Genomic DNA, 18440 nt, shown 5'->3' on the forward strand with positions numbered 1-18440 from the left:
AAATGTGTTAAATCCCATCCTTATCAGATGATGAATATATATTTAGAATATCGAACTTAAGCTGGGATATGGGCGTGTTTCCATTTTGTCTATGAAAATTAAACATTTCAGTTTTCATGACAGGTTCATCTAAATGTGACAAGATACTGTGCTTCATGTAAAGCACTTAAAGGTTGGAGAGTTATTAGTTGATTGCCTTTCTAATCCAATCCAACAGAAAGTATTAAAAGTCGTTCATAAGAAAGCACAGTAGTTTCTCTCGAAGTTAGCCTCCAAAAGGAGCACAGGCCAAAACGCTCTCCACTGTGTTGGCTCAGCTGTTCTATAACTACTGTTGTTTTGGCTTGAGATCTGACTCATGCATGAAGTAAATGTGTGACGTCACATCGGAAATCATTTCATGCATGATTTAAAACCCACAAAAATCTCCCTAAACTGTAACAACATTAAATTAGTGGCCATTTAAACGACTCGTACATAGTTATAATGCTTCTCTAACGGTTATTTGATACGATCGAATTACACATTGGCATTCTGACAAAAAGTTAATCCTGAAAGGAATTAATGCACTCTGTCTACAGGTATGCAAACTTCCATTAGAAAATTTACCAGTTAAACTTTGGTTCACTCCAAATCATCTTTAAATGCAAAACACATTCACAACAGAGCCGGCAATTTACCTGGTATTTGCACATAAAGCGATGAAAAGGCAAACAGGTATATGACTGACATGCACCACAAAAAAGCATTCCTGGTTTCGCTCATATCCCCCATTTTCACAGCTACAGCGAATAGTTTAGCTGATCACTGATAATCTAATATGAGAACGTGCACTTGTTGTCCTTGAACCGGAACAACGTGAGCACCGCTTTACAATACAGGATAGTCTTTCGATCAACGAAATAGTTCAATACTGCGACTGGCATACACAGCGATGAATGCGTCGGTGTATGTTTTACAAAGCTTATTGGGTGCAATTCATTTAGTGTATTGTAAATGTATGCTGTTGTGAGTTGTGAATTTCAAAATTTGTAAGATTTGTTTTTCCTTATTGGGAATCCCAGAGGAGTGATATATACAAGATTGTTTTGGTCCGATCGGAACGATAACAAGATTGTTGATTGGCTGAAATTCAGCTTACTTGGGGAATTCTATAAAGTTGGACCAATGAAATATAGTCTACTATCTGCACATTTTAAGCAAGCGCGCGGGATTTTACAAATGGTAACTTCCGTGAAGTAAACACCGGTGCTGTTATCTGGTAATTATATATCTTTCAGAAAGTTTACGAATGGATGTGTTCTTGCACATGTCCCGAATTGCGAGCTTTCATCCCCGGCTAACAGCCTAAATCAAACGATCCCACAAATGCAATAATTTCAGTTTTCTGTTGACTGTTCATAACGGTGCATGAAAAAGTGTCCGTGATTTTTTGATTGACAGATGTCAGTAACATGTAACAAATAGGTTACATCACTGCTTATGCGATCAACATCTAATTGGATAGAGTATCACCTGGAGTAACATGATTTTTATTTTAGCAAACATTTCAACAGATGATTATTGAAGTTCCATATAAACAGCTGTTCAAACGTTCTGAGTCTGCAGGTTTCCAGAACAAATTGTAATACTATTCAGTCTGTTGACAGATTTAATACAGCTTAGTTGTTATTCAAGATGTGGAACACCCTGTGAGATATTTTCTATGATTTAATGCCCACTGCATGTTTTTCATGGACTAGTAACTGACTGTGAAATTATGTGTATGAAAGACATCCAGTACACATCCAGTGCACCTAGTGGCTGCAAGAGTTGAATGATCCTTAGGCAGTTGAGACTGCTAATATAGAATGTACGTTGAGATTGACATCCAATGATCAAGGAAAAAATACCAGTGCCTTAAGCATGTTCAAGTTGCCTGACTGTGTGCCTTATAAATATCCTATAGTAATAATATTAATAAAAAAAGGTCCAGATTTCCTATGTAATAAGAAATCTTTTTACCTCATTGCCCTTAACCCCAAAACATGGAGGTGTAATAGTACTGAATTGATGCTGATTCCATCTCACATAAAAGGAACCCCTCTTGGAATGTCCGTTTGTGAAGATTTTAGAAACAAATATTCTCACAGGTGTGTACTAAGCATTCATGGCCTCATTCCAGTGACTGACGATGGCTCTATCAGGCAGTCAGACTGACCTTGAACAGCGATTTGGTCATCTTATACAACCTATCCGGGACTTGACCAAGAACTGGGATATAAACATATGCAGTTACCTAGAAGACTACCTGGATGAGGTGAGAACCCATAATTATTGACATCATCAACAAGAAACAGGTTCAAAAATCGAATATCCTGATGCCCGGGACAAGTCAGTTTTCATTTCACGCAATCAAATAATGGTATCTTATTTATCCGTGGACTACTAGATAATTTCCACTTATGGTTTCAAACTGCAAATAAACATGAATTTCATTTCATATCTGTTCATAATGTAGCCATTATGTTTCGCAGTGATAGTAATTTAGAGCTATCATTCTTTGAAATGTATCACTGTTCAATGAATAGTCCAGTAAACATTAACATCACACATTGTGTCATAAAGGCAAGTGGAAAATTGATCAGGACAAGTTTCTTTCTTGAAGTCACTTGCCCTGTGGCAAGCTGCTTTTAAACAAAAAAATTGAAGCCCTGATACAGATTTCTAAGTAACTGGTTGCGTAAGGGTGGTAGGGACTGTTCATCATTTAGTAGAGTAGCATTGTGGTTAAATTGTTTGCTTACAAAGTGTGAAGCTCATTTCAGGTGTCTCCTGTGATATTCTTTTCATTTTTCTGAATTTAGAATGCACCATTGCCCTTGTAATTTTGTATCAATAGTAAACTTCAAAAGTTTAATAGGCCATTTTTCATTCTAATGTGCAAAATGGCCCATGGTCCCTGTCTTTCGTGATCCCTGCTTCATGTTTAATTTTTGCTTGACAAATGTACAATATTCTGTCTCAAAACATCACGCACAAGGTAAACGAAAGTTGTCCATAGAATTGGCCATTACTGCTACCCAACTTCTAAAAAAAGTAAAATGCTGCACCAACAAGTTACTCCATGTCATCTTGACAAGGATTGGATTTTATGTTTTCGATAATAACACCAGAGTTGACCAAGATATTTTATGGATTAAGATTCCATATTCTTTTTATTTCACCCGATGAAGGGATCTGTAGTCTGTAAAATATCTTTGTCATCTACAACAAGTTCTAAATGCCACTAAACATGCTAAAAGACAGCATACTCGACAGTTATCAAAAATGAAGAAATATCACTTATCAAATCTATTTTTTATGATAGCGAGAATTCAAATAGGTGACATCATGTTCCATTCAAATTCAGCATTCTCCCAAAAAACATTTTTCAGCATTTTTTATACTGCTGCACCTGCTCCTGGCAAACAAGGATAAGTTTCACTGAAGCAGAGAATGCGTTTTCGAGAAGTAGGAAGTGCACAGCAATGAGCAAATCCAGTTAGTTTGTGAAAGGGAGAGCAGATGTAGGCATGTGCACTTGATAATGAAATTGATTCTGCGCATAGCTACAACCGCCCTGCTCAGTAGACTATAACGTGATCGTTGGAGCAAGTCTGTAGTACTAATACTACTAGTACATTACATCTGATCACAGACAACATAGGACTTCTTAGCTCACAATGGCAATGTCTTCCATTTCAGTTCACATGTCATTCATTTATTATTAAGACACTTTATCTCTTTTGTTCTGTTTAAAGCTTGAGAAGATCCAGGTTACGTTTGATGATGGTCACACAACAATGAACTTTGCGGAGGCTGCTCTGCTCATTCAAGGCTCAGCTTGTGTGTACAGCAAGAAGGTGACTTTAACATATCTTGAAAAATATCATCTACACATATTCTGTTCACTCTGTACATCAAATTATTAATTATGATGTTTATGATAGTGATTTCTCGAATGATGTTGGGACCTGCTAATTCTTAACTGTAAACTTCTTACTGTCAGCTCTACACAGTCAAGATCTCTGAATTCTGCCCAGATATTTATATTTAGTAGAACACCTTCACCTGTTAACAAATATGGTTGATGCATGATGATATCTGTTGAGGTACTGTTTCCCTGCCTGTTAGGTGCTAGAAGGATATGTTCTCATGATTACCCAACCAGGTACCCATTTTCTGACGGGTGAAGAGGCAATTTCTTAACAAACTCACTTGCCTAAGGTGAGACTATATGAATCACGTGTGCTTTGTTGTGGGGCAGAACTGAAGTCCTAGGGACTCTCAAGAGTCAAACTGCCAAACACGTTCACCCATCCAAGGACTGTCCAAGTTTGCCATTGCTTAACTTCAACTGATCGTGTCTGAGCTCTATGTACAGGACTACACACCACCATGTCTAGCTCATGTGTCTTTCTGGAGAGCAGGAGGTTGCTGATGTCATTCTGCTTGTCTCCCTTGCTGCACTTCTCTGCTCCACTCCTCTGCTCCACCTCTGCACTCCTCTTCTGCTCTGCTCTACTCTTCTCAGTATACCGCACTCCTCTTCTGCTCTGCTCTACTCTTCTCAGTATACCGCACTCCTCTTCTGCTCTGCTGTACTCTTCTCAGTATACCGCACTCCTCTTCTGCTCTGCTGTACTCTTCTCAATACACCACTCTTCCCTTCTGCACTGCATTGCACTGCACTGTACAGCACCCAGCTCCTTTCTAAGACATCACCACTCCTCTTCACTGCTCTGCTTCATTTTTCTCCACCATTCCGTTTTTCCACTCTGCTCCTTTCTTCTCCACCACTCCTATCCAGCTTTCTACTCCAGTTCTTCTCCACTTCATCTCCGTCCACTATTCCTCTACCCTGCTCTGCTTCTATCCACTGCTCCCAGCTTTACTTGTCTTGTCTGCTCGACTCATCTGCTCTGCTCTGCTCTGCTCATCATATACTCATCATTTCAGGTGGAGTATCTATATACTCTGGTGTATCAAGTCCTGGATCTTCTCGCCAACAAGAAGTAAGTTCCACCATATTCATTTTTGAATAGAAACACACTGAAAATGTTTTCTGTTTGCATGAAGATTGTACAAAAGGCATAGGTCACCATTTATTGAGAACTGTTGGTTTTTTTCTTCAAGACACGCCCAGAAGCCATCGTCAGTTGACAAAGACGGGAATGACAATGATGCCCAGTTTCCTCAAGATGAAGATGAGGAGGTGGGTATAAATCTGTGTTGTCCATAGTGGTTTTGTTTTTTTTTCAAAGTGTACTGACACAAGTTTATCATTTCTTGGAATGTAAACTGTTTAACAGATGACTTGTGTCCTTTGTACCATGTCACAAACGCCTGAAATAATCATTTGGACTGATCATTTGAAGAACATTACAAATAATGACTTTTCAGGAAGCCTGCGTTTCTTCATTCTCAAAGGTATTCGATCCGATAAATCTCCCTTATACCCTGGGTGCATCTATGGCTCAGTCCAATAATTTTGTTATCTCCCTTGCTCGGCTCGATTTAGTGCTTCGTTACTAGCACTGGTGCAACCCACTATTAGAAAAGTGCAACTGAGTTAGTGTAACGTGCATCTCAGTTTTTGAGAAATAAATCAACAAACATTATAAGCATAAATATGTCACCCCATTTTCTTCTACATTTTTAATAGTTATGGCACCGAAACATTACTATTTATAGCCACTTCTCGGCTATGACAAGTCAGTTTTCATTTCGGGCAATCAAATAATGGTATCTTACTTGTCTGTGGACAACTAGATAACTTCCACTTACGATTTCAAACTGCAAATAAACTTGAATTTCATTTCATATGTGCTCATAATGTAGCTACTACATTTCACAATAATAGTAATTTAGAGCTATCATTCTTGGAAATTTATCACTCTTCAATAAGTAGTCCAGTAAGTATTAACATTAAACATTGTGCCATAAAATCAGGGCAAGTGGAAAATGAGTCAGGACAAGTTGTTTTCTTGAGCTCACTTGCTCTGTGGCAAGTGGCTTTTAAGAAAAATTTTGAACCCCTGCTCATGGGTAGTGTGAAGTCTGTTTCTGGTGTACCCGGTAATGATATTGCTGGAATATTGCTAAAAAGCAACATAAAACCCAAGTCAAAGACTCTTTTTATTCACATGTTCAAATTGTGAAGTGCACTTGACCAGGGTAAATCTACAATCTGTAAGAGTCTCACTAATCTGACAAATTTGTGCAATTTTGAAAGACAAAACTTATGTTCAACTCAGCACGGAAAGTGAAACACTTGCAAGTGACTGATTTCTGCTTCGAGCAGGGATAACTGCATTCTGTGGAACTGAGGAATTTCAGAATGCTGCAAAGCTTAAAGGTCTCTTGACATGGTTGTTTTGTTGTCTGACACCAAACTTAGCAATATTCTAACTGTATGGCAGCAGTCAGTAAAAAATCAAATCTGGACCACACTATCCAGTGATCAACATCATCAGCACTGATTTACGCAACAAGGATACGATGGCATGTGTCAACGAAGTCAGCAAGCCTGACAACCCACTCCCATTTGTTGCCTCTTATGACAGGCATGAGTTACTGAAGACCAATTCTAACCCTTACTTAGACTGTAACTATTGTATGTTTGTCTCAGTTTCTGCCGTTGGATGACATCAAGGAACACAAGAACGTGGACATGAAGGAGGGCAGCAACTACCTGGACAAGTCCATTGCACCCATCCCCAAAACCCCTCTCGCACTCATCCCTCTGGAGGACGGAGAGAAAGGGCAAAACCCGCTATTGAGGTAAAACAGAAAAATCACTCGTCCCAACCCTAGTTTACTATCAAATCTACATGCAACACTATGTTTTCCAACTTGTGTTAGTTTTAAGACACTAATCTATTTTTTATGTAGCATTTATATTAATAACATATGTTGTGAAATAGAAAAGAAGTTATTAAAAGATACAGTGTATAACATTAGTCAGTTGGTCACATGGTTACAATGTGTCCTGCTCCCATCTCTTGTGTCCCCAGCCATGATATTGGTAGAACCTTCTACAAGTGGCATAAAACAGTATTCACTCACTCTCTTTCAGTAAAACTGGGGAGGTGTTGGCAAGTCGAAATGATTTCAAAATGAACACAAGCTACGTACATCCCTGCGGCTCCATGCTGCTGGATATGACTCACCTCAACCTGCTAGAACTGTCACTCAAACTGCTGGCCTCGTCAACACCCTACCCTACTAAGCCAGGTAGGGCTGTAACAATGCATCAAACTAGCATTGGATTGCATTTGTTGAATCTCTGATAGCAATAAATAGATAGTAGAAGCGAAAAACTGTCAATGCATAGGCAATATGTGTTACTATCAATATTTTAGTAATTGATATTTGGTAATAAATACAGCAGGTACCAGATTTACTAGTATTCAGTTTGATTTAGAGTTCTCCGCCCCTGGTACCTCTTACACTTGATCTGGGTTTCTAGTACATGCGAACTGTAATATGTTAAGGGTTGTTGTGGTTCATCATAGTATGTGAAAGGTCAAGTCAACCATTTACACCGTGATCTATATACACCACCAAATCAGTTAATCCTGATCTGTACACCCCACTTAACCATCTACACCCTGATCTGTATACCCCACTAAACCAGGCACACCCTGATGTGTATACCCCACTGTACCACATACAACTTAATCTGTATATCCCACTAAACCAGATAAACCTTGATCTGTATACCCCATTAAGTGTATCTTATCTGTATATTCCACTAAACCAGGTACACCCTGATCTGTACAACCCACAAAACCAGGTACACCATGATCTGTACCCCACTGGGAATATATTGAAACAGTTGTCACAATATTAACATCATCTGCAAATTGTGATACAAAATACCTATCACTTCTGTATCTTGTCTGGTCTCTCTTGCAGCTGCAGCCAAACTGACAGAAGAGTGCAACGGCAACGTGGATATGCAGACTGAGGTAGCATGTGATGTTCCGGCTGACAATGGGGAGGATATGCCCATGAACATGTCGGGTAACACAATGTTTTTTTGTTTTGTTTTGGTTTTTTGTTTGTGTTTGTTGTGTTGGTTTTTGTTCAGTATAAACAAGAATTATTATGCCAAAATCTTGCATGGACATGTTCTTTTAAATGTGTTTGTTTCAAATAAATACAGCATGAATAGTAATGTTTAAGGGTTTGTGTGAAGCAGAATAAGACGCAACTAACATGACTGGGTGGTCATGCTCGATGACTTGATTGACACATCGATGCTCATGCTGCTGATTATTGATTTGTCAGATCCAGGTTTGATTATTTACAGACTACTGTCACATAGCTTGCATATTGCCAAGTGTGTCATCAAACCACTAACAAACGAAACATGAGGTAACAAATTATAGAAGGTGAATAGATAAAACCAAATCATTCATCATGACAGATGGAAAATAATATTTGCAAAAATATAACATGACGGTGATAAATCTAGCTATTAAATCCTACAGTTTTCAATACCCTGAATGGTGTATGTAATATCTTAGTTCAGGTATCTTTGACTTGAAATCCACATAAATTGCATTTTTTCGTATACAGTGGAAGCTGTCAAAACCATCAACTGTCCAATCTGACAAGTTGTAAACCCCAGCAACACTTTCAGTCCAATCGGTAGCTAGTAAGGTTGTTCCCATACACTTGCATATTCAGTAAATTGAACTGAAGACCTTCAGGAATTCAATCCGTTATTTGTGGTCACTAGGGCAGAATATGAATGAATATTTACAAGTTTTTAACGGAGCATGTTCTTCTTGAGCCCTTATGTTTGTTTTCAAAGTGAGATATGCAAGAATTGAATATGTACCAGCCTTGCAGTAGTGCAAGTCATGTTAGTTTACAATGGCTGCGCATGGTAATGTGGACTATAACTATTAGTCTTTTACATACCAAATTTGAGTGTCATTTCAGATCACCAGTTATTACTATGTGAAATTATCAGTCAACATGGGGGTTCCGTATTGTGCATTAATCACTAAACTGCTGTACAAAATTGTACTTGTGAAAAATTATTCATATTCGTTACCTAATATTCGTGATACATATCATATTTGTCACATTTTGTGTTCATTGCAGTCCAAGTGCCTAGTACATTTGTCATCATTTAAAAGTTCTACAATCCGGCAGCTATCAATTCCAGATTTTCACATGAAATGAGAAGCTGGAATATGTTTTAGTAGTATACAGTAATCAGTGCTGTGTCACTAGTGTGGCGAGAAGTTGTCTAGATGTGTATTGTCACAAATTAATCCTGCATTGAAAGTGCAAGGATGCCAACAAACAGACAGTTAGATCATACGTCAGTATGGGTGGACTCATCAGGCACATAGCAAGCCAGTTTGTCGTGTACGCTTGATAAGTTGCAAAGATTTATGTTTATATAGCATTGAGTGTTTGCCCAACTTTCATGGTGATCTTTAAGAAGACTCATGTGTAAGACTTCCTTTTGTAGTGGTAGCTACACCCCTTGTTCTTGTATTTAGTGAACTGAGTCAAGGTGTTCCCACAGTAACTGAGGGAACTACATGATACAACAATGTATGTGACAAAATACAACTGGTTCAGTTCTAGTCGTATGTAACGTCAACTCTACTATTCAGCATGCTGTTTAAACTGTATTTTTTCTTCAGTACAGATAAGTACAGCTTCCACTGTTGTATGTGAACTAAATCAATGAGTGTAGAACATGTCTCATTTCAGTTGACTTTGATGACAACAACGACGGCGGTGATGCGCTTGGTGCGAGTTTCAATGCAGATCCTCTTGCTCCTCCAGAGGTGACTATTTTTCTGTGGTTTTCAAATCAGACTTATCATCATTGCCAACTTGATATCATTCAATCTTACTGTTGTGATTGTTCATAGAATTGATGCTTTATGATAACATGCTACAAAATGAGAACATTGAAATTAAAGTAATGGTACTCTAGACCTGAGTTAATCCATCAACTGAATGATTAATGGATCAGGTAACTGAAAGTTTCAGGAACTTATTTGTGAAATGCAATATTTTGGTATATCCAGTTGCCGCCATCTTGAAAAAATGGCTGCCATCTTGATTTTTTTAGGGTATCTAACACGTTTTATGAAAAAAGTGATTCCCCAGGAGTATGTGTACCAATTTGATTATTGTTTCCAGAGGTGAACAGTTGTTATGATTATCTGCTCCTCTTGATCAACACAATGAAAGATGCAACAATACTGGTACTACTTTACACTTGTAGTCCATTACCCGGAAACTTGTTTGATCACTCGTTCACTCAGTCTCAACTTGGTTTATAGTGTGTCAGACATATTACATCAGTGTTGCTCATGATACCGGTCACTTTTTGGTCGTGACTCTTTGCCCCGAACAGCTGCAAAATTGCAAATACAATGTTAAGCAATACTCTCTGTCTCACCCAATCTCGCTGTCTCTCACTCACTTTTTCTCCCTATGTTATTCCAGGAAGTGGAGGGTTTGCGGAGGTCAGAAAGGAGAAGGGTGCAGATTGTTGAACCAGTAGCTCCTCAAAAACCAGTGAGTTAATTGTATTACAATTGCTTTGTTTCATATCCAGCATACCCTACAGATCCATATGAAAAACATGGAGGCCCTTCATCATTGTTGATGCAATACAGTTTCTGCGATACGGAAATAACTTGTCATTTGCTTATGGTTATTGAACTTAGATTTTCTAAATCACCATCAATAATTTTTATTTTTATGGTGAGAACCACAAAACTAAAAGAGACCTGAGATTTCGGGATAGAAAAGAGTTCTCCAGATTTTCAGTTGCCATTCTTGTGTTCCTAGTTTCCACCTAAATGGGTCACTATTTCAGACTGTAGATCCATGGCTGTCCACAGATCCATATGATGAGGACAAGAACAAGGTTAAAGCTCTGTCAAAAAGTAAGTATTCTGTAAATATCTGCCTTAAGCTTGAGTGGCAGGACACTCCGTATCGACCTGCCGATATCTGTACATTATCTAACATTTCAGTGGTTGTAATGAATATTGACTCATCAATTTGCTTCTTGTCACTTGATTTGATCTGCTGATTTTAGTATCGATCTCATAATATCTTGTGGTATATTGTTTCCATGTCATCAAAATGTCTGAAACATACTTACCAGCAGTTCGCTGTTGCAAGATACTGTGTAAAGAAGACGGAAATGCCAATGCGAAGAATAAGAGTTGTTGGACAAATGATTGCTTTTACTTTTAGAGAATATCAATGTATCATTGCAGCTCGAAAGTCAGTTAGGATACCAATCAAATCTGCAGACACAACAAAGAAGAGGAAACGGAAGACGCCTGTTAAAGAAACAACTTTAGAGCCACTCATTTGCCGAGAGAACTTCAGAGGTGAGTGAGAAAATTAGACTGTAGGATTCAAAACAAGTTCCCTCTTTCTGCTATTCCTTCATTTAGAGTGTTGTTGGGTTGTGAAAGCTTTTACTGCTTGTGATACACTGACATAAGCACTGACCGCTGAAACCAGTTTTAACCTGGACCTTCACTGGGATACAGTATCTAGTAATTAAGTGTATTGTTAGTGGATACTGTGTCTTGCTGTTACTTTACCATTACGAAATTGCAATAGTGTTTCAATGATTGTCTTTGAGTATTTCACTTTGTGAGTATGTGTATCTTTCTGTCTCTGAATGTGTGTCCTTTGTGTGTGTCTATGTGTGTGCTCTGTGTCTGTTTCCTGAGCGGGCTAGGCGGCTGACTTTGTGTGCTGGCGATTAGGTGCCTGACTCTGAGGGTGCGGGTTCGAATCCCGAATGGGACTCAACCGGAAAAAAAAGTACTAGAATTTGTACTTTACTAAGAAAGTGAAATCCCAAATATGACATATGTTACATTTGACCACTTTCTAAATGGCATCGTGTAATCATAGTTAATGAGTTTGATGTCTCAGTTTGGATGTCTGTCTGTATGCGTGTGGCGTGTAGGGTGTCTCTTCCTGTGTCTTTCTGTCTGTCTGTCTGTCAGTAGTGTTGTAAGTGTTTTAGTGATTGGTGTTGTCTCTGAGTATTTCACTTTGTGAGTTACTGTATGTTTCTGTTTATAAATGTGTGTCCTTTGTGTATCGTGCACATGCTTTTGTCTGTCTGTCTGTCTGTGTCTGTTTGTTTCTTTGTGTTTCTGTCTATTGTTGTTTGTAAGTACAAGAAAACTAATGACTGAACATTGCCCCAGACTCTGGCCAGCGGAAGATCCGAGACCAGTTGAGTGAGTTCGAGGCAATCTACTGGGAGGAGTTCATGAAGAGGAGGGCCAGTGAGAAGGAAGAGAAAAAAATGATGGTCAGTTGCAACTTCACAAATAGATTTTATACTGTCAGATGTGCCCATGCAAAACTATACCATGCATATGCCCCATGTTGTATTCTTGACTAACATGAAAGATTAAGAGCTCATTCACTATGACAGCTGTGTGGAATCATAGAGGTTTTTCGTTGATATGCATGCAACACCAACGGGAATAATGAGTTTAGACTATGAGATATCCATACAAAACTGTACCAGCAGAACCATGCATGTTTCCTATGTTGAATTCCTGTATCACATGTCAGATTCAGACCTCAGTTATTGTGATGACTAGGTGAAATCACAGTGATGTGTCTTTGATATGCTGGCAACAGTTCCAACGATAATGAGTTTATACCATGACACCATGCATGTGTCCCATGGTGAATTCCTGTATCACATGTCAGATTTAGACCTCATTCATTGTATTCATTGAATTCACAGTGATTCTTCATTCACTGTCATGCAACACCAAACACAGTCAATGACCTGTTTTGCTTTTGTAGGAGAGTAATTATGAACCTGTTCTGACCTGTTTACAAACATGCAGTTTTGGTGTTCTGTACTCTGTAGGGAAACAGATCATGATGTCCTGCTTGGGTTACATTCAGATATGAAGAACAGTATACCCAGTGATAGATATTGGCACTACTGCCCTAGTCCTTGCAAAAGTGCTCACTTGTTAAGATATCATAAGGACAAAATAAGTTGTTCACTGGTCCCTCAGGGAACGTGGGATGATGTTACCTTGGTGTCTGTTTATGATCCCTGAGCCCTTCAAGGGACCAGTGAACAACGTATTTATCTTACTGAACACCTCAATGTTTATTTTGAATTGCTTGAAGCACAGGTACAAAACTTCTTGTAGCCATTGTTAGATTTTGCAGACGCGGATGTAGAGTCATCTCCCTTCCATCAGTTTGCTTTTGCAAAACCGTTTTAATTTCCATACATCATACATAATTCAGTGTTATTTGAGATAAAAGAATTATGACCACAAAGTACCAAATGAGTTTAGCAGCGTGGGACATTGAAATGTTACTTGCTTAGAAGCAGGGCATATTTGAAATAATGGAAGAGTGCTCAGACAATCAGACAATGACATTTAGGTGTGAGGAATATGTCATAATTTAGGGTTGTGCATTTTCAGAAGTTCTAGTTGACTTATATATATTTTTGTTTCTATATCTGTTGACCTATAGATATAAGACCTGGTACTTGCTGAGACTGAAGCAAAATGGATGGATCTAGTTCTAGTTCTTGAGCATTATAAACAAAATTATGATCGGTTTGTTGACCCACTTTATTTGCAGGCGTTAGCTGGCTACCATACCGAAGAAGAAGATGAAGTTGTACCGGAGGAAGAGGCACCAGGTTCATATAACTTATAAAAATGGTAGCCCCACAGTAATTATAGAAAATAATGTGAACATGCAAGTCTTCTCTCCATTATTTCCCAGAGACATGTTCACAGATATCCCAGTTGTCGGAGTTGCAGTCATGCATGGTAAAGAGTTACCTCCCTTGTGCATTACAGAAATTTGTGATTGTGGGTTTAATGATGTTTCTAGACATGTCAGCATCAGATTGATGGGTTTCACCAAAGTGTTAACATCTGAGACATGTATTACTTGCGAATGTCTTCCAACATTAAGCTGTCATAACTGGATATAAGCTGATATAACTGGACCACAGCGGGAAGGGGTGTTAAACTCACTCAAGTCAGTTACCAGATCTGTGTAATTGTTGACAGAATTAATGGCACCAGGAGACAACGATGATGACTGTGCAGAACCCCTCCAAGTAGATGATGACTTGGCGTTCCCGATAGATCAACAGTTCCATCACAGAAACTCCATTGCTCTCAGTGAGTGGACAACAAGCTGTTTTACAGAAGGGATTCAAACTGTTACAGTTTCATAGGTGTTAATAAGGATTAGATTTTACCCATAATCAGTAAAATTCTAAACCAAAATTTACGGTATTCACAGAAAAGTGAACCATTACAGAAAGTGTGGTGCTTAACTTTTTAGTACCTTTTTGTAGTGAACTACTTATGTCAAATTTATCCTGTACACTAGTATGCTGCAGGAACCTCTTTAAAATTACATGACAAAATAATCCATTGTTTCTGATGTCTGTGAAATGATTCAGAGAGAATGTGAATGTATATGGACATTAGTCTGAATATAAATGCTGTATCCACAAACAGTAATAATATCTTTTGCGATCACAAACAGCAGTCGAGTTTTGAAGAAAAAAGACAACAAACTATATTTGCGGGGCTGCAAGGGCCATTACAGATAGAACCGATGAAAATAACTGCAAATTCTTCCTGGTATTTGTGGCAGACGATAAACAGTGTTGGCACCAATATGATATACTGACACTTATATCTGCAGATGACAGCATGTTTGACAATGACGCAATGGTGACAAGCTACGAGGTGCTAGTCAGAAAACATGTGGTGAGTTTTGATAACTTTGTCATGGTGACTCATGGGTAGCCCAGTACCCGCTGTTTGTTAACAGGAATGAGATTTGAATGGATGATGATTGTCACATGACTGACACGTTGTGGGTGTATCCCATCTCATTGCCAATACGGGGACCACAATGTTAACACAGCTATAACTTTGCTAGCTTAGGAATAAAGCATCAACAAATTTACTGTTTCCCTAATGAAACACAAGACAACATACTATTGTTACGGTTAAGAATTTACCGTGACAAACGATGTAAGAAATCCCCTGTGAACCAGCAAAACAGAACAAAGACAAGTCGTAAACGTTCAAATTCTGTATTTTTATGCAACGAGAGCAAGGTATACAAAGTCACAAGTCCATATAACAATGCTGATTACAAATTCAGCACAAATGAGACAACATCTAAGGCAATGGGTCACAAGATAAAACAGCAAACTCTACAAAGTCTCAGTACTAGAGATAATCAACCATGCAGAATGTAAACACTGCAATCGGTGTGACAGCAGATAATGTAGGTCAAGCGTTGATGGGTTTTGATGATCAAGTGTTGGCAGTGATGTGTATCCTGCAGTTATGTGAATGTCCGTCGCCCTCAACACGGCAACCAGCCTTTTCATATATACTCAGTCATTTCCCGAAAGTTTGGGCACTTACGACCATTGTCAACACTGTAGAATGCCCTCGAATAAGTCTCCTGGAAGTAAACACATAGAAAACTAGGAGCAGATAAATTCTGGAAAACCAAAATCCTAAAAGTGTTGACCATCTATTAAAAACGAAATGTGACCCATCATAATTATTATTCAAAACACTAAACATTATAATAATTATTACTGAATTAATAACAAAAATATTCAGAAAATACACACTCATAACACTATCATCAACAATGTCAAGAACTGCTTTAAAGGTCTCATTTACAATTGTTCTGCTTGTTGTAAAACAGGCAACTAACAGATGAGTTATCCATCCATGACTTTGTTGATGGTTGTCAGTATATCCCATTTATGCAGATTGATGTTCATACTGTCAATCATAGAATTTCATGTTCCAGATCCAATCATTTATGAATTATATATTGACCACTTTAATATAACTTAGATGTTTACAGAATGCAGATGTATAAAAAACAAGCAAACCAGCAAGTTAAATAATTCTGCAGCTGAATGTCTTTGTTTTAACTATACTTTTAAAATTAGAGGTTCTATGTTTCAGGAAGCTTTTATGGCAAGTGCTCAGGAATATGCACAAATCACTGAACTTTCAAAGCGTGTTGCTGACTGGGAAGAGAAAATAGTTCCTCGGTTACGAGAGGAAGAACTGCATGAACCATTCGATATTCACAAATATGGCACCTCCGTGATGGATGGTCTCACCAAGTCACAGACGATCCCCTTCAAACGAATAGCAGCAGGAAAACCCGAGTTTGAAATATGCCGCCTGTTTCTCGCAACATTACAGCTGGTAAGTAGATAAAGAAAGTGATATAGTATATCTAGCAATACATCCTTTATCAAAGCTCGTTTCACAAACATTTTATTGTTGTATAACTAGCCCTGGTACTGATCAATATTTTGCATTTTTTCCGAAAAAACACCCCAGTATTTTAATACCTATTAATGCTGTCTTCAAATAATTTAAATGGAAAAATGAGACCTGCGTATGTTATGTTTTCATGACTTCGACCACTGGTTTTGTACTTGATTTAATCATGGTCTGTCCTAACTAGCTGACAATATTCACTCCATTTAGTGTCTGTTAGTTCCATTCTCGTTTCATGGTTCTGTTGTGTCTGCGCAGGCCAACGTTGGCAACGTTGAGATAAGCTGCCAAGGTACTCTCCATGACGGCATGGACAAGATGGCGCTGCAACTCATTTCAACAAAGCGACATTTTGAAGAACTGGCCGAGTATCAAGCTCCTTCTGCAAAGTAGATGTTCATATTTAAATACTGTACAAAGCTGTATAGCGTGGTGTAGGTTTGGGCAGCAAATTGTGTGAGAGGCGGCATGAGGGATTGCTCACCAAACAAACACAAGATTTACCTAAGATTTCATGGAAAACTCTGCTGGTACGGGAATTAATTACACTGGTTATCACAGTTTATAACACATGTCCTCTTGCCAAACAGACTGGTCCACCAGGCAAGTTTTAGATCTCCTCAGCTACATGTTTTCTTCCTTTCAACAGTCTTCAATGAAAAAACTCATTTTGGGAAAGAAATGTGAAGTATAATGAACCTTGTATCATGAAACCATAAACTTTCTGGTTGTGATAAACACATTCAGTACTGATCTTGATGAGAATCCAGTGAACCACCCTTGAATTCTGTTAAATCCCAGTGTTTGTATATAGCTAGAGAATTATCTGGGAATATCCATGAATTTTAGTCAGCTGTATAAATATGTAGGTATTTGTTTTACCTTGTTGATTGTCTCATTGTAATATAGCTTATGCTTGCAATCACTCAACACATTTTAATCATGTGTGTGACAAAGAGATCATTTGGAAAGATCTATTTTCTCCCATGAAGACGGAGAAAAATAGTATTTAGTGTGTTTTATATGCAGAATAACGAAAATGACTATTTAGGTGCTCTTAAATGTCTTCCTCTTGTCCAGGATGTACCGGTGTATTGGTACAAATAAGTACATTGCATATAAATGATTGAATGAAAAATAAGTTTTATACTAATTTTGGATATTGTTACAAGACTTGTTTACATGATCGAAACCAGTGTCAGGTTTCAGGATTGAAGTTTATGTAATATGCTTTGAATGTCAAACTAGTTGTTGCCTTTCATGCTGAAATAACTTGCCATCAAAAAGTATTGATGTAAAGTAGTGTGCATTATCTCACAACCATGTTGATAGATATTTTGTTCAATAGTGCAGTGATGTATGCTGTAACCTGCTCATTAACAGCATGCACACACCCTCCCTTTCTCTCACACACACACACACACACACACACGTACACATGCCACACACATGCAGACCACATATATAGTATGCAAGCATGAACTCACTCACACACCCAGTTTGAAGTCACAATCCATCATGAAGTGTTTGAGTACTGTTAATTAGTTGTCAAATTACACTGACAGTGGCTCTGCTCATGATATCAATCACTTGATTGTGTCAATTATTTCACCTCGTCATGATGTTCCCCACCATGAATATGGCTAAAAATGGTGTAATACAAGTCTTATACCAAGAATACCACCAATTACTGCATTGTACAACATAAACAAATTGAAGAAACATGGTTTTGTAATATGGAGTGTTCATTCTTTGAAAACTGATTTCCATTAAAGGTGTGGTGCAGATCACTATCATGCCAACAAGCGGAGAAAAGATTTTTTGCAATTTCATATAACTGGAAATACTATGAATGTTGATTAAAAAGTTGTAAAAAGACCAGCAAACAAGTAAAAATGTGAAGCCATTAACTTCATCGGTGTGTCTGTGTTTTGTTGCTAATGAAACCAGTTGTTGTTCTGTTACCCGACCGCCAAGTGCCAGGCAAGACGACAAACACCATCTTGTGTATGATACAGACAGTGATTTGACCCCCTGAAATTTTGTTCT

The 18440-nt window shown here is 38.2% G+C and overlaps 2 protein-coding genes across 2 annotated transcripts in view; one reads left to right on the forward strand and one right to left on the reverse strand.

Moving 5' to 3' along the window:
• The window catches only part of LOC137262296 (lipase maturation factor 2-like), a 37060-nt gene extending 36217 nt beyond the window's left edge, over nucleotides 1-843 (reverse strand). The window contains exon 1 of the mRNA XM_067800113.1: nucleotides 681-843. Coding sequence (XP_067656214.1) covers nucleotides 681-774 — 94 coding nt within the window. The 5' untranslated portion in view covers nucleotides 775-843. The remainder of the gene's footprint in view (nucleotides 1-680) is intronic.
• Nucleotides 844-1192: 349 nt separating this feature from the next.
• Nucleotides 1193-18306, forward strand: LOC137261252 (condensin-2 complex subunit H2-like). The gene is made up of 18 exons (XM_067798975.1): nucleotides 1193-1261; nucleotides 2165-2299; nucleotides 3783-3884; nucleotides 4981-5036; nucleotides 5158-5236; nucleotides 6653-6804; nucleotides 7100-7257; nucleotides 7942-8049; nucleotides 9766-9842; nucleotides 10513-10584; nucleotides 10889-10958; nucleotides 11298-11414; nucleotides 12255-12361; nucleotides 13678-13738; nucleotides 14118-14231; nucleotides 14767-14831; nucleotides 16065-16313; nucleotides 16650-18306. Exons 2-18 carry the CDS (start codon nucleotides 2174-2176, stop codon nucleotides 16782-16784), a joined length of 1848 nt encoding a protein of 615 aa, XP_067655076.1. The 5' UTR covers nucleotides 1193-1261; nucleotides 2165-2173; the 3' UTR covers nucleotides 16785-18306.
• Nucleotides 18307-18440: the final 134 nt, after the last annotated feature.

This window comes from Haliotis asinina, chromosome 14 (genome assembly GCF_037392515.1).
Source record: "Haliotis asinina isolate JCU_RB_2024 chromosome 14, JCU_Hal_asi_v2, whole genome shotgun sequence".
Lineage (NCBI taxonomy): Eukaryota > Metazoa > Mollusca > Gastropoda > Lepetellida > Haliotidae > Haliotis > Haliotis asinina.

Excerpts from the sequence above, each read along its gene's own strand:
- LOC137261252 (XM_067798975.1), top strand. The coding sequence starts at position 2,174 with ATGGCTCTATCAGGCAGTCAGACTGACCTTGAACAGCGATTTGGTCAT. Across the intron at positions 5,237-6,652 it reads CTCAAGATGAAGATGAGGAG|TTTCTGCCGTTGGATGACAT; the intron begins GTGGGTATAAAT and ends TGTTTGTCTCAG. Across the intron at positions 8,050-9,765 it reads TATGCCCATGAACATGTCGG|TTGACTTTGATGACAACAAC; the intron begins GTAACACAATGT and ends GTCTCATTTCAG.